The sequence below is a fragment of the Eleutherodactylus coqui genome, chromosome 9, assembly GCF_035609145.1.
Source record: "Eleutherodactylus coqui strain aEleCoq1 chromosome 9, aEleCoq1.hap1, whole genome shotgun sequence".
Classification (NCBI taxonomy): Eukaryota; Metazoa; Chordata; class Amphibia; order Anura; family Eleutherodactylidae; genus Eleutherodactylus; species Eleutherodactylus coqui.
In genome coordinates, this window is record NC_089845.1 from 166,744,898 (window position 1) to 166,769,130 (window position 24,233).

General features: G+C 50.9%; 1 protein-coding gene across 1 annotated transcript in view; it reads left to right on the forward strand.

Moving 5' to 3' along the window:
* The window catches only part of ZFAT (zinc finger and AT-hook domain containing), a 144,360-nt gene that overhangs the window by 35,118 nt on the left and 85,009 nt on the right, over positions 1-24,233 (forward strand). Inside the window, exons 5-7 of the mRNA XM_066578916.1 lie at positions 176-329; positions 6,192-7,555; positions 11,505-11,737. Of these exons, the coding sequence (XP_066435013.1) occupies positions 176-329; positions 6,192-7,555; positions 11,505-11,737 (1,751 nt within the window). The remainder of the gene's footprint in view (positions 1-175; positions 330-6,191; positions 7,556-11,504; positions 11,738-24,233) is intronic.

The window sequence follows — 24,233 nt, forward strand, 5'->3', positions numbered from 1 at the left end:
GGGGTAATGGTGTGTCAGACTCCTCGAGGGGTTGAGGCACTGCTGTTAGACCGGGTGAGTGCGCACGGACCGCCGTTGTGCCGTCACAGTCACGGACCGGAGGACGGACACACATCTGCACTCCCACGGTCAGAGAAACGCCCCATTGACAAGTTTTACTTCTACTCCTTGACAGGAGCAACAAAGATAGTTCCCATAGAAGCTGCAGCTCCGACGGTGGAACCCGAAGTGAACGTACAGGCGGCTGATCCAGAGCCGGGTATGAAGAGAGGCTACCAGGAGTACGCCATCCCACAGGTGCCTCAGGAGCAGGCCGCTCACTGCAGCAGGTAGCACGGGCGTCCTTCCAGCTTCTATGATTGGTCATTTTTTTTGTGTTGACGGTTTCCAGTGACTCCAGCAGCAGAATAGTGAGTGCAGCTCTGGAGTATAATACAGGATATAACTCAGGATCAGTACAGGATAAGTAATGTATGTACACAGTGACTCCATCAGCAGAATAGTGAGTGCAGCTCTGGAGTATAATACAAGATGTAACTCAGGATCAGTACAGGATAAGTAATGTATGTACACAGTGACTCCACCAGCAGAATAGTGAGTGCAGCTCTGCAGTATAATACAGGATGTAACTCAGGACCAGTACAGGATAAGTAATGTATGTACACAGTGACTCCACCAGGAGAATAGTGAATGCAGCTCTGGAGTATAATACAGGATGTAACTCAGGACCAGTACAGGATAAGTAATGTATGTACACAGTGACTCCACCAGCAGAATAGTGAGTGCAGCTCTGGAGTATAATACAGGATGTAACTCAGGATCAGTACAGGATAAGTAATGTATGTACACAGTGACTCCACCAGCAGAATAGTGAGTGCAGCTCTGGAGTATAATACTGGATGTAACTCAGGATCAGTACGGGATAAGTAATGTATGTACACAGTGACTCCTCCAGGAGAATAGTGAGTGCAGCTCTGGAGTATAATACAAGATCAGTAATGTATGTACACAGTGACTCCACCACCAGCAGAATAGTGAGTGCAGCTCTGCAGTATAATACAAGATCAGTAATGTATGTACACAGTGACTCCACTTGAACGGCGCAGAGCATTAAGAAGCTCATACTACCCAGAATATGGTCTCCTGTGAATATTTCTCCAGTTCTCTCCTTTTATGCCGGGCAAGGAATTAGAAAATAAACTGCAGTATCTGATGCCGGTAGGTTTGTCAGTGGTTGGCGTGATGTACGGGATGCAGCTGGTATTGTGCGCTGTGTTTTGAGGAGCTGCGCTCTCCGGAGGGGCTTACACTCAGCTGCTGTGATTTCACTTGGATGTAGATTAGAGCGCTGAGCGTGGCGCTGCAATCAGACGCGCTCCCCGGGTGACGACAACCGTTAGAGTTACAATTAGGAGGTTCAGTGAGTGCCGGTGAAGATTAATGGTGGAAGGCGCGAGCCCGGATAAACGTTATTTCACAAATTACCCCAGGGCTCGCCAATGAGTTCCTGGAAGGAATCGGCGTAAGAAGCTTTCACTTAGTTTAATATCCTCTCCTGTGAACCAGTCGTGCGCAATTTATAGAGCGGCCCGGGAAGTAGAAGCCAATGCACTGCGTATGACATCCGTAGACCCCCGTGGTAAGTGACCCCCTACTGTGTGGGTACGTTTTTGTAGTGTTCGGCTCTATAGGAAGGAGCAGCAGTCTGGTTTACCAGTGGGTGACAGAAGAACCCTGTTCTGGCATCTTACAAGCCAATGGAGACACGTGGCACGTGCGCTGGCAGCCTGGTTCACACCATGGGTTTATCCGCAAAAGTCGCCACAGATTCCGCAGCGAATCTGCACCCCACTCATGCAGCCTTCGCCTGTGTGGTGGAGACGGCACTTCCTGATGTGGATTTAACACTGGAAATTCTGCATACGGATTTGCCAGTTGGAAAGGGCTAAATCCACATACGTACCTGGTGCCCGACATCTGTGCAGCCGGGCAGAAAGTCACAGCGTCGCTGCAGGCTTCTGATGCCGCTTGTAGAAGCAGAATACACCCAGAAAAATCTGCGCTGTATTCTGCGCACCCGACTACCCCGAGGCGCCCGTGGACCCTGCAGCGCCCGACTACCCCGAGGCGCCCGTGGACCCTGCAGCGCCCGACTACCCCGAGGCGCCCGTGGGCCCTGCAGCGCCCTACTACCCCGAGACGCCCGTGGGCCCTGCAGCGCCCGACTACCCCGAGGCGCCCGTGGGCCCTGCAGCGCCCGACTACCCCGAGGCGCCCGTGGGCCCTGCAGCGCCCGTGGGCCCTGCAGCGCCCGAGTACCCCGAGGCGCCCGTGGGCCCTGCAGCGCCCGAGTACCCCGAGGCGCCCGTGGGCCCTGCAGCGCCCGTGGGCCCTGCAGCGCCCGAGTACCCCGAGGCGCCCGTGGGCCCTGCAGCGCCCGAGTACCCCGAGGCGCCCGTGGGCCCTGCAGCGCCCGAGTACCCCGAGGCGCCCGTGGGCCCTGCAGCGCCCGAGTACCCCGAGGCGCCCGTGGGCCCTGCAGCGCCCGAGTACCCCGAGGCGCCCGTAGACCCTTATGGCTGCCTTCAAAGGGCTGATGGTAACTGTAAGTCTGTATAGTAAGGGCTGTTCATATCAGCATATTTGCATTGCGTTTTACGCAGTGAGTAGAAGCCGTGGGTTTGTTCACTTGAGCGTAAATTTTCACACAATGTACGATCGCAAAGCACAATATATGCAGCATGACCTCCACTAGGGCGTATTATGCAGTAGGCCATTGTAGTGAATATGCAGGAAACATGCCTATCCCTACGTATTTATGCATCAGTTAAATGCGCCCGACTGCCTCTTTTTTTTTTTTTTTTCCATCTGCAAATACGCACACAAAAACACTGTGGGGACATAAAATCGCAGGTGCCCATATGAGGGAGCCCTAATAGTGAATCCTTAGTGGCCGCAGTAGTAATATTGCACCCCATAGTGCTGTTAGTAGTAATGGAGAACTACGTAGTAGCCCCGGTAGTGTTGGCGCGCTCCCATAGCGGCCCCCGGTAGTGTTGGCGCCCTCCCGTAGCGGCCCCCGGTAGTGTTGGCGCCCTCCCGTAGCGGCCCCCGGCAGTGGTGGCGCCCTCCCGTAGCGGCCCCCGGCAGTGGTGGCGCCCTCCCGTAGCGGCCCCCGGCAGTGGTGGCGCCCTCCCGTAGCGGCCCCCGGCAGTGGTGGCGCCCTCCCGTAGCGGCCCCCGGCAGTGGTGGCGCCCTCCCGTAGCGGCCCCCGCTAGTGGTGGCGCCCTCCCGTAGCGGCCCCCGCTAGTGGTGGCGCCCTCCCGTAGCGGCCCCCGCTAGTGGTGGCGCCCTCCCGTAGCGGCCCCCGCTAGTGGTGGCGCCCTCCCGTAGCGGCCCCCGCTAGTGGTGGCGCCCTCCCGTAGCGGCCCCCGCTAGTGGTGGCGCCCTCCCGTAGCGGCCCCCGCTAGTGGTGGCGCCCTCCCGTAGCGGCCCCCGCTAGTGGTGGCGCCCTCCCGTAGCGGCCCCCGCTAGTGGTGGCGCCCTCCCGTAGCGGCCCCCGCTAGTGGTGGCGCCCTCCCGTAGCGGCCCCCGCTAGTGGTGGCGCCCTCCCGTAGCGGCCCCCGCTAGTGGTGGCGCCCTCCCGTAGCGGCCCCCGCTAGTGGTGGCGCCCTCCCGTAGCGGCCCCCGCTAGTGGTGGCGCCCTCCCGTAGCGGCCCCCGGCAGTGGTGGAGCCCTCCCGTAGCGGCCCCCGGCAGTGGTGGCGCCCTCCCGTAGCGGCCCCCGGCAGTGGTGGCGCCCTCCCGTAGCGGCCCCCGGCAGTGGTGGCGCCCTCCCGTAGCGGCCCCCGGCAGTGGTGGCGCCCTCCCGTAGCGGCCCCCGGCAGTGGTGGCGCCCTCCCGTAGCGGCCCCCGGCAGTGGTGGCGCCCTCCCGTAGCGGCCCCCGGCAGTGGTGGCGCCCTCCCGTAGCGGCCCCCGGCAGTGGTGGCGCCCTCCCGTAGCGGCCCCCGGCAGTGGTGGCGCCCTCCCGTAGCGGCCCCCGGCAGTGGTGGCGCCCTCCCGTAGCGGCCCCCGGCAGTGGTGGCGCCCTCCCGTAGCGGCCCCCGGCAGTGGTGGCGCCCTCCCGTAGCGGCCCCCGGCAGTGGTGGCGCCCTCCCGTAGCGGCCCCCGGCAGTGGTGGCGCCCTCCCGTAGCGGCCCCCGGCAGTGGTGGCGCCCTCCCGTAGCGGCCCCCGGCAGTGGTGGCGCCCTCCCGTAGCGGCCCCCGGCAGTGGTGGCGCCCTCCCGTAGCGGCCCCCGGCAGTGGTGGCGCCCTCCCGTAGCGGCCCCCGGCAGTGGTGGCGCCCTCCCGTAGCGGCCCCCGGCAGTGGTGGCGCCCTCCCGTAGCGGCCCCCGGCAGTGGTGGCGCCCTCCCGTAGCGGCCCCCGGCAGTGGTGGCGCCCTCCCGTAGCGGCCCCCGGCAGTGGTGGCGCCCTCCCGTAGCGGCCCCCGGCAGTGGTGGCGCCCTCCCGTAGCGGCCCCCGGCAGTGGTGGCGCCCTCCCGTAGCGGCCCCCGGCAGTGGTGGCGCCCTCCCGTAGCGGCCCCCGGCAGTGGTGGCGCCCTCCCGTAGCGGCCCCCGGCAGTGGTGGCGCCCTCCCGTAGCGGCCCCCGGCAGTGGTGGCGCCCTCCCGTAGCGGCCCCCGGCAGTGGTGGCGCCCTCCCGTAGCGGCCCCCGGCAGTGGTGGCGCCCTCCCGTAGCGGCCCCCGGCAGTGGTGGCGCCCTCCCGTAGCGGCCCCCGCTAGTGGTGGCGCCCTCCCGTAGCGGCCCCCGCTAGTGGTGGCGCCCTCCCGTAGCGGCCCCCGCTAGTGTTGGCGCCCTCCCGTAGCGGCCCCCGCTAGTGTTGGCGCCCTCCCGTAGCGGCCCCCGCTAGTGTTGGCGCCCTCCCGTAGCGGTCCCCCGCTAGTGTTGGCGCCCTCCCGTAGCGGCCCCCGCTAGTGTTGGCGCCCTCCCGTAGCGGGCCCCCTGTAGTGTTGGCGTCTCCCGTAGCGGGCCCCCTGTAGTGTTGGCGTCTCCCGTAGCGGGCCCCCTGTAGTGTTGGCGTCTCCCGTAGCGGGCCCCCTGTAGTGTTGGCGTCTCCCGTAGCGGCCCCCCGGTAGTGTTGGCGCCCTCCCATAGTGGTGGCAGTTTTCTGATGACCTCGCTGGGTGTTATGGCAGCAGCTGAATGAGGCACCGTCTGCTGTTTCTGTAACGCTCATTGACGTGAATGGGAGCTATGGAAAGAGAGTAAGGGCCCTCGGAGTGCTGAGATGGGCTAACCGATTTTAAGCCTCACTTTTCTTAAAGGGGCCGTGCAAGATTGACTTCTATCACTGATAAAAGTCTGATTGGTGAAGGGTCTCGCCATTAAGACCCTCGCTGATCCTGGCCTGGGAATGCGGGTCCCGTGTCCCCCTCTTCTCCTCACAGTGGACTCGCTGCCCCCCAGCAGTGACGTTGAGATTGAATGAAGTGGCAGTCGCGCATGCACGGGGTCGCTCCTTTTAATACATTGGAGTTAATGGATGTAGCTGAGTACAAACGCTCGCCCATCTCCGGCAGTTTCACTGAAGATGAATGGTGCGACGTCCCGCGTGTGCGACCTCCGCTCAATCTCCTCCTGTTGTGGGTGCAGTGAGAGGGGGACACAGGACCTTGTTCTCGGGACTGGTGGGGGTCTCAGTGGTGAGACCCCGCCAGTCGGACTTGTGGGTATTCTGTCGGTAGGTGATAAGTCAATCCTCATACAACCTTTAATTCTATCTGTTTCTGGGAATTCTGGGTGCAGACTGATGCGGCCTCCATTAATGTAGGTGCTGGGATTGTAACAAGTTTTTGTTGACCGCATTCACACGACTCGAAATCCACAGCCGGTAAATGCAACATGGATTTCAATGAAAATCCATGTTGGAAATCCCCCGTGTTCCTGCCCAGCCCTCGCCCTCTCATGTCCTGAGAGTAGATTCGGACCGGCGCATGCGCAGCTCGCATCGCCCTGTTGTTCGCGGTCTCATCAGGCTCCGATTCTGTTCTGACCTCCCTGACATAAGCGCCTCCGCTAACTTGCTGATGACATAGGGCAAGTCATGTATGTCATTCAAAGTGGGGCGGGGTTATAGGGAATATAATTTTTTTAACTTTTTTTTTTTTTTTTTTTTTTTTTTTTTTTGCAGGATCGGTCCAAACCAGCTTAAAATCTTCACCTGCGAATATTGCAATAAAGTCTTTAAATTCAAGCACTCTCTACAGGCTCACCTGCGAATTCACACCAATGAGAAACCCTATAAGTGCCCCTTGTGTAACTACGCCAGTGCCATTAAAGCCAACCTCAGCGTCCACATGCGGAAACACACAGGAGAGAAGTTCAGTTGCGAGCACTGCGCCTTCAGCTGCCTGAGTAAAGGCCACCTCAAGGTCCACGTGGAGCGCGTCCACAAGAAGATCAAGCAGCACTGCCGCTTCTGCAAGAAGAAGTACTCCGACGTCAAGAATCTCCTCAAACACATCAAAGAAACACACGACTTGCTGGACAAGAAGGTGAAGGACAACTTCGACGAGCTAAAGCTACTCACCCGAGAGGGAAAGAGACAGCTCTTGTATGACTGTCACATCTGTGAGCGCAAGTTCAAAAATGAGCTGGAAAGAGACCGACACATGCTGGTTCATGGGGATGAGAGGCCGTTTGCTTGCGAGCTCTGCGACCACGGAGCCACAAAGTATCAGTCCCTCGAGCTGCACGTTCGGAAGCACCCCTTCGTCTATGTCTGCTCCAAGTGTTTCAAAAAGTTTGTCAGCACCGTGCGGTTAAAAGCTCACATCAGGGAGCTTCATCACGGGCTTCCGGAGGACTTTGTATTTAGTGATTCCATTAATCAAAGCTTTTGCCTTCTGGAGCCTGGAAGTGACATCCAACAAGAGGCTCTGGGCGATGTGGATGGGGATCTAGACTATACCGTACCGTCTTCCATACCAGTACCCCCAATGTCCATACAGGAGAACTCTATTGAACCTTCTCAGAACGCGGAGGCTCAAAGCGAGGGCTTGCTACCGGGCCAACCATCACCGCTGCTCGTTTCCAAGCAAGCCAATCATTTAGCAGACTGCATTGCTACAAAGCTGGTAGGCTCTCCCAACGTGTCTTCGGAAATGTCAAGTGAAGATCTGCACGGTTTAAACGAGAAAGAAAATAATCATTTATATGCTAATCTTGGAAACCTACAAGGCGAACACAATGAATCCGGAGTGATCAATCACGTCACAAGCGAGATCGTTCCTATCAGACCCGTGACGTTGGAAGCGTTGGCTGCCCAGATGTCATACGGACTTCATGAAAGTGGAAGCCAACAAGGGCCGAAGGAGACCATTACAGAGGCGGAGAACACGGGGCTCCCTACTCCTGCCAATCCAGTGCCGGCAAACTCTGGAGAAACGGCAGCTTTTATGGCCATCTTGAATGGTTTGCACAAGAGACAGTTGACCGTGGCCTTGTTTCAGAAAATCAGGAAGGTTTATGGGGAGCTTGAATGTGAATACTGCGGTAAGGATAGGGGCATTTTAGGTTTTTACCAAATTGTTTATTTAAGTAATAACTTAATGGCCATCTACCTGGGAATTGACCCAAGGAGTATACGGTGGGTCCGTCTATGATGCCATAGATTACACATCTGATTTATTTCATTGGAGCTGCTCATAATAATCTTGAGTTTGCCGTCTCCGCATTCTTTGTGTTCTATATGCAAATAAGTGATGGAATAACCCTTCACAGCACCCCCTATTGGAAGACAGCTACCCTATGAGTCAAAATCTAACCTTTTAACAGGCCTTGCAGCAGGACTAGGGATGTAGACCTAACTAGAATACTCCTGTTAAGCCAGGCTTTGGGTGTTTTTGCCCGCATCAGTGCCCAGTAGGGTTCTGGTTGGTTGGGTAGGACGCCGTCTTACCGAAGTCTGGGAGGGGTAATGTTTCTGCTTGTGCAAAGCACCGCAAGGCTGCAGGGAGTCTTATAGGCAATGCAGTACTTTCTAGAAAAACTCTATGCAAATGATAGATGGAATAATCCACTACAGCGCCCCTATAGGAAGGTGTCTACCCTTTAAGTCAGCATACAACATTTTAACATGACTTTCTTCTTGTGGAGAGCACCACAAGCATGTAGGGAGTCTTATAGACCATGCAATGCTCCCTGGGAAAAAGCTATGCAAATGAGATACTGAATAATTGCCCAAAGCACCACCTATTGGAAGGTGGCTACTGTGTAATCAGCATCTGACCGTTTTAACAGTCCTTTCCACATGACATACGATGTAAGCCAAACTATAACACACATCTACAGATGGCGGTTTCATGTTTCTTTCCCCTCACGGGTGCACATTAGGGTGCTGGTGGGCTGGGTGAGACTTTATTCCATCACTCACTTGCATGGCTTTTCTCAGATAACATCGCATGGCTTACAAGACTCCCTACACCCTTATGGTGCTTCCACTACCCCTCGGTTCACATTGATGGCCTATAAGACTCCCTACACCCTCATGGTGCTTCCACTCCCCCCTCGGTTCATACTGATGGCCTACAAGACTTCCTACACCCTCATGGTGCTTCCACTCCCCCTCAGTTCACATTTATGGCCTACAAGACTCCCTACACCCAGTGGTGCTTCCACTCCCCCTCAGTACATATTGATGGTCTACAAGACTTCCTACACCCTCGTGGTGCTTCCACTCCCCCTCTGTTCATATTGATGGCCTACAAGACTCCCTACACCCTCATGGTGCTTCCACTCCCCCCTCGGTTCATATTGATGGCCTACAAGACTCCCTACACCCAGTGGTGCTTCCACTCCCCCTCAGTTCACTTTTATGGCCTACAAGACTTCCTACACCCTCGTGGTGCTTCCACTCCCCCTCTGTTCATATTGATGGCCTACAAGACTCCCTACACCCTCATGGTGCTTCCACTCACCCCTCGGTTCATATTGATGGCCTACAAGACTCCCTACACCCAGTGGTGCTTCCACTCCCCCTCAGTTCACTTTTATGGCCTACAAGACTTCCTACACCCTTATGGTGCTTCCACCCCCCTTGGTTCACATTGATGGCCTACAAGACTCCCTACACCCTTATGGTGCTTCCACTCCCCCTCGGTTCACATTGATGGCCTACAAGACTTCCTACACCACTATGGTGCATCCACCCCCCCCCCCCCCCCCTTGGTTCACATTTATGGCCTACAAGACTTCCTATACCCTCGTGGTGCTTCCATTCCCCCTCAGTTCACATTGATGGCTTACAAGACTCCCTGCACACTTATGGTGCTCTCCCCATGGTGAAACATCCCCCCACGGCAACATAAAGGTTACCTAGTAGTACTAGTAGAATTGTGCCTGCGCCTCACAGGTCATCTGATCTGGTGTCATTACACTCTATAGCTACAAACTCCTGACATTTCTGTGATCTGATCAGCGTCCGATCTCATGAAGGAGGAAACAACCATCAGTGATGGCAGCGCCCCAGAGCCGGGTCAGAGGATGTTCAGAAGTAGTAATGTAGTCAATTCAGATGGGGTGACAAGTAAATGAGGGGACTCACCCTGACGTAACCGGGTGTCCCCTAGATTGGGGGAGCTGTGGTCCGTCCACAGTCCTGGTCAGCAGCCACGTACTGGTCCAATAGACGTCGCATGAGGGAAAGCATCAATGGGGCTCCCAGGCATATAGCGATGTATAGCCGGAAATAAAGGAGACAAGAAGTGTTATGGTGACCGACACCAAACCCTAAAACCCCAGTGCTCCAGACAGAAAGCACTTCACAGGGGGCCTCCTCAGAACACCCCCAATCCAGAAAAGCAGCGATTATCCCAAAAAGGGGCATTATCCCAATCGACTAATCCGTTCGGGTACTCCATATAAGAAGAATCTGTTTATTCCATACACTACAATGCGCTTCGCCTCGTTGCAGAGCCATGTGCTTGAGAGAAGCTCTGCGATGACCCGAAGCGCCTTGTATTTTATAATGCCCCTTTTTGGGATAATCGCTGCTTTTCTGGATTGGGGGTGTTCTCTGAGGAGGCCCCCTGTGAAGTCCTTTCTATCTGGAGCGCTGGGGTTTTAGGGTTTGGTGTCTGTCACCATAACTCTTCTGTCCTCTTACGAAGGAGGGGGCTCATGGTGGCTCAGTGGTCAGCAGGGTTGTCTTCCAGCATTTGGGGTTTGCCTATAACTTGGCCTGTCAGGTTCTGCATTGAGTTGGGATGTCTTCCACTTGTTTTCGGCTGTTCTCCTGTACTTCGTATGGACAGGTGGATTGGCTTCCTATAGAATTGGTCCCACCGTTGTTCCATAACCAAGTCCTGTTCCCAGCTAGACTGTCAGGTCTATACACCGAATGGCCACTTTATTAGAGACGGCCATCTAGTAGTGTGTTGGACTTCTTTTGTCCTTCAGTACTGCAGCAGTTTGTTGTGGCCTCCATCCACAGGTATCCGAGGACCCAGGAAGCACCAAGAAAACCTTCCCCACACCATTACTGCACCCCAACCAGCCTGACAGCAAGGGGTCAGCGATTCATGCTGCTTGTGCCAAATTCTGCCTCCCATCAGCAACAGAGATCTGGATCCATCTGACCAGGAGATGTTTCTCCGCTGCTCAGTGATACAAGTTTTGCGCTCTTTTGCCCGCTGGAGTCTTTCTGTTTCTCTTAGACACAATGGCGCTGGAACTGGTTGTCCGCAGTTATACCATCCGTGCGGAGGAACGGCGAGTTGTGGGTTCGGTCACGTTAGTTGGAGCTCCAGCGTTGTATTCTCCACACCGTTACTTGAGAAAACCCCCGTGGTTGGCAGTAAGCCCCCGGCTAGTCCAGCACCGATGACCGGCCTCGCTGGAAGTCGCTCCGATCGCTGGACTTTCCCATCTAATGTGGATTCACACTGAAACTGATCCACGGAAAACTTGTCACGTGATTTTATGCTCCAGGGTCACAGGATGTCCATATAGAGAACGGATCCAATCATGAGCGGGCCGGGGATCAAATAATGGGGGCGATCCATGTATTTTATGGATCATTGACCGTTTTAGGGACACTAAAATGACACCGAAGATATCTTGAAAACTCAGAAGAAACTCTTCAGCTGGGAGGGCGGGTGGGCGGGCGGGGGGGGGGGGGGGTAATAATGGGGCCACTTGGTGTCAATAATATGGGGCAATATAAAAATAGAAAACCTCTTATTAAACAGGTTGCTCCATCCTCAACACAGGCAGGAGGCTCCTGACAGACTGACTGCAGCTCCTTGGCTGTGATATTTATGCTTAGTCTGCCTACAGTGCCCCCACAGATAAGTGATGGTATTACAGCCTCTTGCTCCAATTGTGAAAGGGCCGGTGTCTCTAATAAAGTGGCCATTCACTGTAGATAAGGTTTGGGGGGGTATGAATCCTCCGGTAGGCGGGTGCCGATCCTCCTTTAGTGATTTATGCGTTGGTCTTGCAGGTAAGCTGTTCTGGTATCAGGTGCACTACGACATGCACGTGCGGACGCACACCCGCGAGCACCTCTACTACTGCTCGCAGTGCAGCTATTCGTCCATCACCAAGAACTGCCTGAAGCGGCACGTGGTACAGAAGCACAGTAACCTGTCCATGAAGTGCCCGGCCGCCGGCTGCAGCTACTCCAGTCCGGACAAGTACAAGCTGCAGGCCCACCTGAAGGTCCACGCCGAGCTGGTAAGTGCCAATACATGGAGGGATTGTACCGGCATTACTGCTCCTCCACCGGACGGCTCATGGCTTGTAGATCGTGGAGGTCCGACCACTGAGCCCCCTTGGATGAATGGAGCGTGGGCCACACATTGCATCTCCACTTGTGTCAGTGCTAACGCCGCAGATAGCCGGCACGTTGGTCGGACCTCCACTAATTGATCCTGGGGGTCGGAGATGACTTTTTTTTTTTTTTTTTTTTAAACCCAGCGCACCCCTTTTTTGATGTTTTTATTTGTTTTTTATTTTTTCCTAGTATTTCTTTGTTTTTTGCTACTTGACTATTAGAGCCGCGTCTCTTCTGACGGCAACAACTCCTGCTAAGAAAACTAAGGCAGGGAATGCCAAGTGGTGTTCATGGGGCAGTGCGGCGGGCGGGCTCCTCAGTGCGGCAGGCAGGCTCCGCAGTGTCACTGTGCTTACAGTGGTGTTGCCAGTCACAGCACCACATGGAGGGTCCCTGGGGGCTTCCTCAGCCAGGTTAGTTATAGCGATGCCAAGGCTAGGCTTATAGCTTGCTGGCAGGACCCAACGGGGAGGAAGGTGTAGGGCCGCAGCACAGCCGCACAAAATGGACCGGAGGAGGCAAATTCATTTCTATGAAAGGGAGTTGTGGACAAGCTCTATAACTTGTGCAGGGTGGGGGAGGAGGTGAGCTGTGCCTATTGTGAATGGTGGATCCTGTGTTCTCCATATAGAGGTCTCCTCTCTGTAATCCTGTCTGTACAGGGAGGGGAGGAGGTGAGCTGTGACTATTGTGAATGGTGGCCCCTGTGTTATCTACATATAGGTGTCTCCTCTCAGTGTAATCCTGTCTGTGCACAGAGGGGAGGAGGTGAGCTGTGACTATTGTGAATGGTAGATCCTGTGTTATCTATATATAGGTGTCTGCTCTCAGTGTAATCCTGTCTGTGCAGGGAGGGGAGTAGGTGGGCTGTGACTATTGTGCATGGCGGATCCTGTATATATATAATGACGAAAGCCCTCACTGACTGACTGACTGACTGACTGATTGACTCACTAAAAATTCTCCAACTTCCCGATGTCGTAGAAACATGAATTTTGGCACAAGCATAGATTATCTCCAAAATAGGAAAAGAAATTGGGTCCCAACTCGATTATTCAATTCTAGCGCAAAAGAATTAGGGTCAAAATTTAACGTACATAATCTAATTCTCTAACTTCCCAATGTCATAGAAACGGGAAATTTGGCACGGGCATTGATTATGTCATAAATAGGAAAAGCTAATGGGTCCCAACTCAATTATTCAATTCTATGTGCAAAAGAGTTAGCGCCCAAATTTTATGTACGTAATCTAATTCTCTCACTTCCTGATGTCATTTTATATACAGTAAACGTCACATGGTTACCTCCCCGTGGTGTTTCCTGGGTAACACAGAGAACTATGCAAAATGGTGAACATATGTTTTTCCTCAGTATCTCTAAAGTAACCACGACTTCATAAGATTTTCCGTGTAAACACCAGATAAACACCAGTACCAGATTAACTCGGGCGAAGTCGGGTATATCAGCAAGTCTATATATATTTGTCACCTCTCCATGTAATCCTGTCTGTACAGGGAGGGGAGGGGGTGAGCTGTGACTATTGTGAATGGTGGGTCCTGTTATCTATATAGAGGTGTCACCTTTCAGTGTAATCCTGCCTGTACAGGGAGGGGGAGGAGGTGAGCTGTGACTATTGTAAATGGTGATCCTGTGTTATCTATATATAGGTGCCTCCTCTCAGTGTAATTCTGCCTGTACAGGGAGGGGGAGGAGGTGAGCTGTGACTATTGTGAATAGTGGCCCCTGTGTTATCTATATGTAGGTGTAACCTCACAGTGTAATCCTGCCTGTGATGATAATGGGATGACGGTTTCTTTACAGAACAGGAAGTGTCAGACTATTATTCGGTTTACAGAGAGCAAAACTTCCACACTTGTGCATTAAAAAGTAATCCTATGTTTAATAAGAAGCTTTTACACACTGAGCTGTCGTTGGCGGGTGGGGTGGGGGGCTACGCTGGGGGTTGGCGGGTGGGGGAGGGGGGGCACGCTGTGGGTTGGCAGGCTGGGGGTTGCATGGGTGCCGGATGTTTTCCCCTGTGCTTTGCTATATTGAAGCTGTGGACCAACAGCGGTTATCATGCGCACCCCTGGAAGTTCCTAATTGAAAGCTGGCTATCAGGGGAGGTGAGCTCCCGGCTAACCTGTTGTCTCTATTCTTAGGTCTAGTGGTCGGAGTGAGAACTGCAGGAATCTTTGTTTTTAAATATGGAGCGTGACATTAAAGGGGTTGTCCCGCGGCAGCAAGTGGGGTTAAGCACTTCTGTATGGCCATATTAATGCACTTTGTAATGTACATCGTGCATTAATTATGAGCCATACAGAAGTTATATACTTACCCCCTCCGGTGTTGGCGTCCCCGTCTCCATGGCGCCGACCAAAGCTGCCTTCCGCCTGGATTAGACGCGCTTGCGCAGTCTGCCCTCTTCTGTCCCGTTCCGGCGTGCATGCACAGAAGACCTGTGCGGCGTGAGCACGCCGGAGAAGCCCCATTCAACAGAACAGAAGACCGCACAGCGCAAGCGCGTCTAATCCAGGCAAAAGAAGGCTTCGGTCGGCGCCATGCAGACGGGGACGCCAGCACCGGAGGGGGTAAGTGTATAACTTCTGTATGGTCAATATTTAATGCACGATGTATATTACAAAGTGCATTAATATGGGTCCGCCCACTAGGAACAGCTAATTCCACGCACCGTCGTCGGCATGTGCAGAGCTGCAAGCGGATAACCCTGTCTATGCTGCAACGTGCCTGCAGTACTAAACCCAACCACTGTCTGCTTCCAGCGCTGTCCACACTGCCAGCGGGTCCAGGACACCACTGATTGGTGGAGATCCCATGTTACCGCGGCTCTCATTGGCCTGTTGTAGAACAGGTTACTCAAAGGCCGTACAGATGGCAGCCATGTTTTTGCAGTGCCTGTACAACCCCTTTAAGGGTTACCTGCAGCATTTTTGGCCATCGGTCACGTTTCCTTTACTCTCCTTAGTTTCCGTATTCTTGCTTGTTAGTTGCGTTATGTTTTTCTCGAAGCACAATATGTCGCCGGTGTCACCTGACCCTCCAGCGCCTCACGGAGGACGTCTCACCAACAGCTTTCTTTTCTAGCAGTTTTCCTTACAAGTTGACAGACGCTCAGAGAAGGACGCTGCATGAATGCCAACATCCCGTTACCATAACTACAGCAGGAAGGAAGCGCGCCTGCAGCCGATAACACGCTGGATGTGATACCCAAAGCCGACCGCGTTATCCCAGGAACGGCCATGATGCTTGTACATCTGCCACAAAGATGATCCACTGCTACATTTGTATCTGGCAAAGTTGTCGCCGATCCTGGAGAGCGCTGCGTCTTCCTCGGCCCCGGTACGGTCTGCAGGCGGTTTATGGCAGCAGACCACACATATATCCCTGCAAAGCCGTACCACCCCAGAAATGATAGTGTGTGTGTGTATATGTATATATGTATGTATGTGTATATATATATATATATATATATATATATATATATATATATATATATATATATATATATATATATATATATATATACACACACACATATACATACACACACACAGAATGAATATGCACACAGATATATATTATACGCTCTCTCCCTGTAAAGTGGGCACAGATAGTACTGCCTCCCTGACACTTCCTGTACATGATGCGGGCACAGATAGTACTGCCTCCCTGTCCCTTCCTGTACATGATGCGGGCGCAGATAGTACTGCCTAGCTATCCCTTCCTGTACATGATGCAGGCACAGATAGTATTGCCTCCCTGTCCCTTCCCGTACATGATACGGGCACAGATAGTACTGTGTCCCTGTACATGATGCAGGCGCAGATAGTACTGCCTAGCTATCCCTTCCTGTACATGATGCAGGCAGAGATAGTATTGCCTCCCTGTCCCTTCCCGTACATGATACGGGCACAGATAGTACTGTGTCCCTGTACATGATGCGGGCACAGATAGTATTGCCTCCCTGACCCTCCCTGTACATGATGCGGGCACAGATAGTACTGCCTCGCTGTCCCTTCCTGTACATGATGCGGGCACAGATAGTACTGCCTCGCTGTCCCTTCCTGTACATGATGCGGGCACAGATAGTACTGCCTCGCTGTCCCTTCCTGTACATGATGCGGGCACAGATAGTACTGCCTCGCTGTCCCTTCCTGTACATGATGCGGGCACAGATAGTACTGCCTCCCTGTCCCTTCCTGTACATGATGCGGGCACAGATAGTACTGCCTCGCTGTCCCTTCCTGTACATGATGCGGGCGCAGATAGTACTGTGTCCCTGTACATGATGCAGGCACAGCTAGTACTGCCTGGCTGTCCCTTCCTGTACATGATGCAGGCACTTATACTACTGCATAGCTATCTCTTCCTGTACATGATGCAGGCACAAATAGTACTGCCTCCCTGTCCCTTCCTGTACATGATGCGGGCACAGATAGTACTGCCCCCGCTGTCCTTTCTTGTACATGATGCAGGCACAGATAGTACTGCCTCCCTGTCCCTTCCTGTAAGTGATGCAGCCACAGATAGTACTGTCTCGCTGTCCCTTCCTGTAAGTGATGCAGGCACAGATAGTACTGCCTCGCTGTCCCTTCCTGTACATCATGCGAGCACAGATAGTACTGCCTCCCTGTCCCTTCCTGTACATCATGCGGGCACAGACAGTATTGTATTTACTTGGAGGCAAAAGTACTGTTCATATGCCGTTTTGCATGGACAGGTGACGCCCTCATTATATGGTGGTCACCTTGATATCTGATGTTGCTATTCAAGGACCCTCCGCTATATTGTATGTGCATATTGTTATTAAAGTCCTACTGCTGCAGGGGAGACGACGCAGGTCTGTGTATGATGAAAAGGTGGATTACAGTATTGCGACGTCTGATTCCCTGTACACAGAATGCCCATCTACTAGCGTTGGACTACTTTGGCCTTCAGGGTATTATTGTATCTTGTCACCACCAGGAAGCTCGGGGTTTGACAGGGTTTGGATGCTGGAACACCCCTGTCACGCCCCTAGCTCCTGATTGGCTACCTTCAGCTAGGTCCCAGATTGCTTTTTGCCTGGCCTGGAGGGTTAGGCTGAGGATTTCCTGTTCGTGTGAGGCTTAATTTATTACCTGTCAACGCTTCCATGTTAAAGCAAAGAATGTAAGGCTAACAGGAAAACTAATCCCTAACCCTCCAGGCAAAAATGTATCCACACTGTGGCTGGGCAACATACGTCCTGGCACCGCTGCCAGCAAACTACTCCGCTGATTACACTGCGCTGCCCTACCGCTAAGCACCGCTCACATGTCGACCACCGTCTGGCAACTTCCTGCATGGCCAGCGCTGGCATCTGCCACAGCAGCGCTGACAGGTGCTGACTGTCAGCTCTCGCCTTCCTCCACGGTGGTCCTGGTCATGGGAACGGAGGGGGCACAACGCAGCCGCCAGAGAGAGTCACTGCATGGCTGGTAAAAGGGAGCGGAGGTCATCACGTTCAGCGCTGCTGGAAGGCCGCCGGCGCCCACCGTACCTGTGAGCCTGAGGACAGGGAGACAGGCGTGCAGCCAATCACGAACAGGGGCCGTCAAACCCCTGTCAAACACCCTGTATCTTGGGTCCACCACTACTACCGGTGCGTCAAGATATAATAATACCGACCTTCAGGTCCGCAGCAGTTTGTTGTGGCGTAGATTCCACGAGGTGATGAAACCGTTCTGCAGGAATATCGGCCCCTGCGGACAGGAAGCTTCTTGTAGTTGCTGCCCATTAGATGGCGGTGCTGACATGTTCTGACCAGCTGACCGGAAGGGGTCAGCGATTCATGCTGCTTGCGCCAAATTTTGCCCTCCTATTGGAACGGTGAAACAGAAATCTGGCTCCATCTGACCAGGAGATGTTTCTCCGCTGCTCAGTGATACAAGTTTTGCGCTCTTTTGCCCGCTGGAGTCTTTCTGTTTCTCTTAGACACAATGGTGCTGGAACCGGTCGTCTGCTGTTATACCATCCGTGTGGAGGAATGGCGAGTTGTGCGTTCGGACACGTTAGTTGGAGCTCCAGCGTTGTATTCAGCTGACTGTGCAGCCTGTTGGTCAGAACGATTCCTGACATCCTCCTCCGACCCCTTTCAGTGATGAGTTGTTTCTGTCCGCAGGATCCCCTTTCGCGGGATGTTTTCCTCGGTTGCGCCATTCTCCCTAATACTCTCCTCACGAGAAATCTCCTTTGAGGTTGACAGTGAAACCCTGGCTAGTCCAGCACCGATTCTCGGTGGAAGTCGCTCCGATCTCTGATTTTTTATTTTTCTTCCCCCTAAAGTGGATTCACACTCAAACTGATCAGCGAAAAACTTGTCACGTGATTTTATGCTGCACTCCGGGGTCACGGGGATTATTACCATAAAGCGAAGCGCCAATCATGAAAGGGCCGGGGGGTCTAATACAGGGGCCATTCAGTGTATGTAATGCATCAACAAGATTGACCATTTTAGGGCCACTGAAGATGTCTGAAAACCCAGAATAAACGTTCAGAAGACTCCTCAGCTCCAGGCTGTTTTCGGTATTGGTTCCACACCATCCGCTCTCTCGCTGTGACCGCATCTTGCTAGTAAACTCCCAGTTGTATCCATTATGAGTTGTAGCTGTATCCGTGGTCGTGGCAATCAATAGGTGTGACGGTAGAAGTCGATGTTGTGCTTCTAATTAAGCCCCATGCACACATTAGGGACCTGGAGACGGCGGGGGATTCTGCAGGCGGACGCAGTGGATTCGGGGTAGAGCCGTTCGCTGTAATGAAGGCCGCCTGCACGGGCGCGCTTGTTTGTGACCAAATCCTCACCCGTCCTTCCCATTAGCGCTTCAGTCCCAGCCGCGATGTGCTGCAGGAAGCATTGTCCCCGGTAATGATGTGCATCCCGCGGCCCAGGTGCGCGGCGGCCGCTGTGTACACTGATATATATTTATAGACGCAGATAAAACTTTTAGTGCATGCCATTATTCAGCCTCCCCGCTGTTAGATTGTAGCCGCGGCCGTACGCCGTCGGAATAGGCGCATACAATTGGCAACGTGCTGCTCGCTGTCTGATCCAGAGCTTCCCCGACATTATTCCTATGGAAAGGTTGTGAAATGGCTTTTCATCGCAGACGCCGCGGGGGTCTGGTAAATAAAACACGGAGGATATATCAGCAGAGGACGCTCCGCCGCGTGAGGCGCTCAGGTAGAAGGAGCTGCCGGGACGAGATCTGCATGGAGACAAGTCTCTCTGTTCTCTTCTGTCTCCACAAAGTGATGGGATCTGGTGAATCGGAAGAGAACTGCCCAAAGTTTGAAGAGTATGAATATTGGTGGCGGATGTCCTGCCGTGTTCTTGAAGACGTCTTGTGAGGACATTCTGGATGGCACGGGGCTCCTTCAGCAAATCAAGTCGAGGCACAAAGTGCAAGACGGAAGCTGGAGACCTCTGACAGGCTCTGCATCCAGCAAAGTGCGTTGTGTCATTTGGGTCCGTCCGCCACGGGTGTGTCTAGGCGACAGAACCTCTGACAAAGTATCGAGAGACACCTGGAAGTGGGAGGAGAGGATCTCACATTATTCAGTACTGTGATGGACCACCTCAATGACTGCAGTGACCCCAGCGGGCTGTGTCCAGCCAACTCACAGAGCTCTGTGGAGGGATTGGTCTCCATTCCACCAGGAGAGCTTCAGATAGTGATGTGCAGGATGATGGGTGTGCAAGGATACAGCATTGGGGTACATCGGAGGATGCTTCACGGGATGGAGATATGAACTTTAGGAAGTGTTACAGCAGTTAGATTCTTGTACATAGGGGGAAGTGTTACAGCAGTTAGATTCTTGTACATAGGGGGCAGTATTATAGTAGTTATATTCTTGTACATAGGGGAGCAGTATTATAGTAGTTATATCCTTGTACATAGGGGGCAGTATTATAGTAGTTATATTCTTGTACATAGGAGCAGTATTATAGTAGTTATATTCTTGTACATAGGGGGCAGTATTATAGTAGTTATATTCTTGTACATAGGGGGCAGTATTATAGCAGTTATATTCTTGTACATAGGGGACAGTATTATAGTAGTTATATTCTTGTACATAGGGGGCAGTATTATAGTAGTTATATTCTTGTACATAGGGACAGTATTATAGTAGTTATATTCTTGTACATAGGAGGCAGTATTATAGTAGTTCTATTCTTGTACGTAGGGAGCAGTATTATAGTAGTTATATTCTTGTACATAGGAGCAGTATTATAGTAGTTATATTCTTGTACATAGGGGACAGTATTATAGTAGTTATATTCTTGTACATAGGGGGCAGTATTATAGTAGTTATATTCTTGTACATAGGGGGCAGTATTCTAGTAGTTATATTCTTGTACATAGGGGGCAGTATTCTAGTAGTTATATTCTTGTACATAGGGGGCAGTATTATAGTAGTTATATTCTTGTATATAGGAGGCAGTATTATAGTAGTTATATACTTGTACATAGGGGGACAGTATTATAGTAGTTATATTCTTGTACATAGGAGCAGTATTATAGTAGTTATATTCTTGTACATAGGGGACAGTATTATAGTAGTTATATTCTTGTACATAAGAGCAGTGTTATAGTAGTTCTATTCTTGTACATAGGGGGCAGTATTATAGTAGTTATATTCTTGTACATAGGGGGCAGTATTATAGTAGTTATATTCTTGTACATAGGGGGCAGTATTATAGTAATTATATTCTTGTACATAGGGGGCAGTATTATAGTAGTTATATTCTTGTACATAGGGGGCAGTATTATAGTAGTTATATTCTTGTACATAGGAGGCAGTATTATAGTAGTTATATTCTTGTACATAGGGGCAGTATTATAGTAGTTAGATTCTTGTACATAGGAGGCAGTATTATAGTAGTTATATTCTTGTACATAGGGGGCAGTATTATAGTAGTTATATTCTTGTACATAGGGGGCAGTATTATAGTAGTTATATTCTTGTACATAGGGGGCAGTATTATAGTAATTATATTCTTGTACATAGGGGGCAGTATTATAGTAGTTATATTCTAGTACATAGGGGGCAGTATTATAGTAGTTATATTCTTGTACGTAGGGAGCAGTATTATAGTAGTTATATTCTTGTACGTAGGGGGCAGTATTATAGTAGTTATATTCTTGTACATAGGGGCAGTATTATAGTAGTTAGATTCTTGTACATAGGAGGCAGTATTATAGTAGTTAGATTCTTGTACATAGGGGCAGTATTATAATAGTTAGATTCTTGTACATAGGGGCAGTATTATAGTAGTTAGATTCTTGTACATAGGGGGCAGTATTACAGTAGTTATATTCTTGTACATAGGGGGCAGTATTACAGTAGTTATATTCTTGTACATAGGGGGCAGTATTACAGTAGTTATATTCTTGTACATAGGGGGCAGTATTACAGTAGTTATATTCTTGTACATAGGAGGCAGTATTACAGTAGTTATATTCTTGTGCATAGGGGGCAGTATTACAGTAGTTATATTCTTGTACATAGGGAGCAGTATTATAGTAGTTATATTCTTGTACATAGGGAGCAGTATTATAGTAGTTATATTCTTGTACATAGGGGGCAGTATTATAGTAGTTATATTCTTGTACATAGGGGGCAGTATTACAGTAGTTATATTCTTGTACATAGGGGGCAGTATTATAGTATTTATATTCTTGTACATATAGGGCAGTATTATAGTAGTTATATTCTTGTTCATAGGGGGCAGTATTACAGTAGTTATATTCTTGTACATAGGGAGCAGTGTTATAGTAGTTATATTCTTGTACATAGGGGGCAGTATTATAGTAGTTATATTCTTGTACATAGGGGGCAGTATTACAGTAGTTATATTCTTGTACATAGGGGGCAGTATTATAGTAGTTATATTCTTGTACATAGGGGGCAGTATTACAGTAGTTATATTCTTGTACATAGGGGGCAGTATTACAGTAGTTATATTTTTGTGCATAGGGGGCAGTATTACAGTAGTTATATTTTTGTGCATAGGGGGCAGTATTACAGTAGTTATATTCTTGTACATAGGGAGCAGTATTATAGTAGTTATATTCTTGTACATAGGGGACAGTATTATAGTAGTTATATTCTTGTACATAGGGGCAGTATTATAGTAGTTATATTCTTGTACATAGGGGGCAGTATTATAGTAGTTATATTCTTGTACATAGGGGGCAGTATTATAGTAGTTATATTCTTGTACATAGGGGGCAGTATTATAGTAGTTATATTCTTGTACATAGGGAGCAGTATTATAGTAGTTATATTCTTGTACATAGGGAGCAGTATTATAGTAGTTATATTCTTGTACATAGGGAGCAGTATTATACTAGTTATTACCTTGTACATAGGGGACAGTATTATGGTAGTTGTATTCTTCTACATAGGGGGCAGTATTATAGTAGTTATATTCTTGTACGTAGGGGGCAGTATTATAGTAGTTATATTCTTGTACGTAGGGGGCAGTATTATAGTAGTTATATTCTTGTACGTAGGGGGCAGTATTATAGTAGTTATATTCTTGTACGTAGGGGGCAGTATTATAGGAGTTATATTCTTGTACATAGGGGGCAGTATTATAGTAGTTATATTCTTGTACATAGGAGCAGTATTATAGGAGTTATATTCTTGTACATAGGGGCAGTATTATAGTAGTTATATTCTTGTACATAGGAGCAGTATTATAGTAGTTATATTCTTCTACATAGGGGGCAGTATTATAGGAGTTATATTCTTGTACATAGGGGGCAGTATTATAGGAGTTATATTCTTGTACGTAGGGGGCAGTATTATAGTAGTTATATTCTTGTACGTAGGGGGCAGTATTATAGTAGATTGGAGGGGGACAAGCAGTAAAACATTTCTTTAAACGTCTTTTCTGTATTGTTGCTGTAGCATTGCAGTTAGTGTGACATGCGGCTGCCATCGCCTCGTACTGTATTGTAGTTGTCCGCATGAGCGGCGGCGGCTTCTGATCGCACAATGTTCTCGGTATATTACATAGTGACTTGGGGCGTAACATAACTCCTGTAGCCGGGTATATCGCGCCGCGCCGTCCTTCTCGGTCCTGTCAGTGTAAATATAATGCAGCTGTTGTCTGTAAACCCTTTAGTAGAGCCGCGCCATTATTCTACACTAACACTCCGGGGAAATGTCAGCTTTATGCAGTTTCTTTACGCATTTTCTAATTTCTCTTTCTCGCCATGACGGGGAGAGACATTGATTTTGCAGTAGGTGGGGGGGGGGGGGGTGCTGGCGGTATCTGAACGGTTTGTTTCAGGCTGATTGGATTTCTTGGTGAATTATGGTTCGTAAGAAGCGTGTTGGTTAGAAGGAATGTAGAAGCGCAGCTCTCTCGCACCCCGCCGCGTCCGCCCCAGGCAGATCCATACAGGGTGTGTTACCTGCGCAGTCCTTCAGGCCGGCGGGCACATGGAAAGCTCTACCTCCCACTGGTATGTTTAATTTGTCCGAGGCGATGGAACTTGCTTTATTTTCTTTCCTTTTGAAGATTATGCGAAGGGCCGGCGAGGAAAGCGCTTTCTGACCGCTCCTTTCGGAAAGGCTTTGATGCAAACTATCTCACCTGGAAGAAACCTCTCTCCATTGATTGATGTTCTTTGAAGACGATTCCGCAGACCACAAGCTTCCTCAATATCATGAATACGCATCGAGTAGGAGGCGGCCGCACCAATGAAACTTTAATTTTTTTTTCCGAGGCTGCGGCAGTAATTTAGTTTCAGCAGGAAACCGTTTAACTCCCGTGTGATATGTTCGTTCTCCACTTCCATGCACATGTTCAAGGGAAATGACATAAAGAGGTTGTAAGTCATTCCCCATCCATTGGATTGGCGAGAAAAGCCTGATCAGCGGGGATCTTACAGCTGAGAACTGATCCTAAGACCGATGGCTCGTGACGCCCGCCTCTACTCGCTGCAGCCACCCACATTGCGGTGGAGATTGAATGAAGAGTGGTTACACTTGCACAATGCTGCTCCATTCATTTCAATGGGGCTGAGCGAATTGGGCCCAAATGCACGCTCTCGGCTCTCTACGGCAGTCCCATTGTAAATGAATTAAGCAGCACTGTGCATGTTCAACCGCCGCTCTACTCAGTCTCCTCACTGTAGTGGGTGCAGTCGCTTCATAGGATGACGGGGACTTAATTGTGAGACTCCTGACTTTTGTCACTGAATCGTACAGATAGGTGATCATGTATTTTGGTAAGACCCCTTTACCATCAATCCAATCGTCGATTCAATCGAGAAAAATTTCCGGTGATTCTATGCCTCCTCCTACTCCATACAGATCTATTGATTTCTGCTTCCT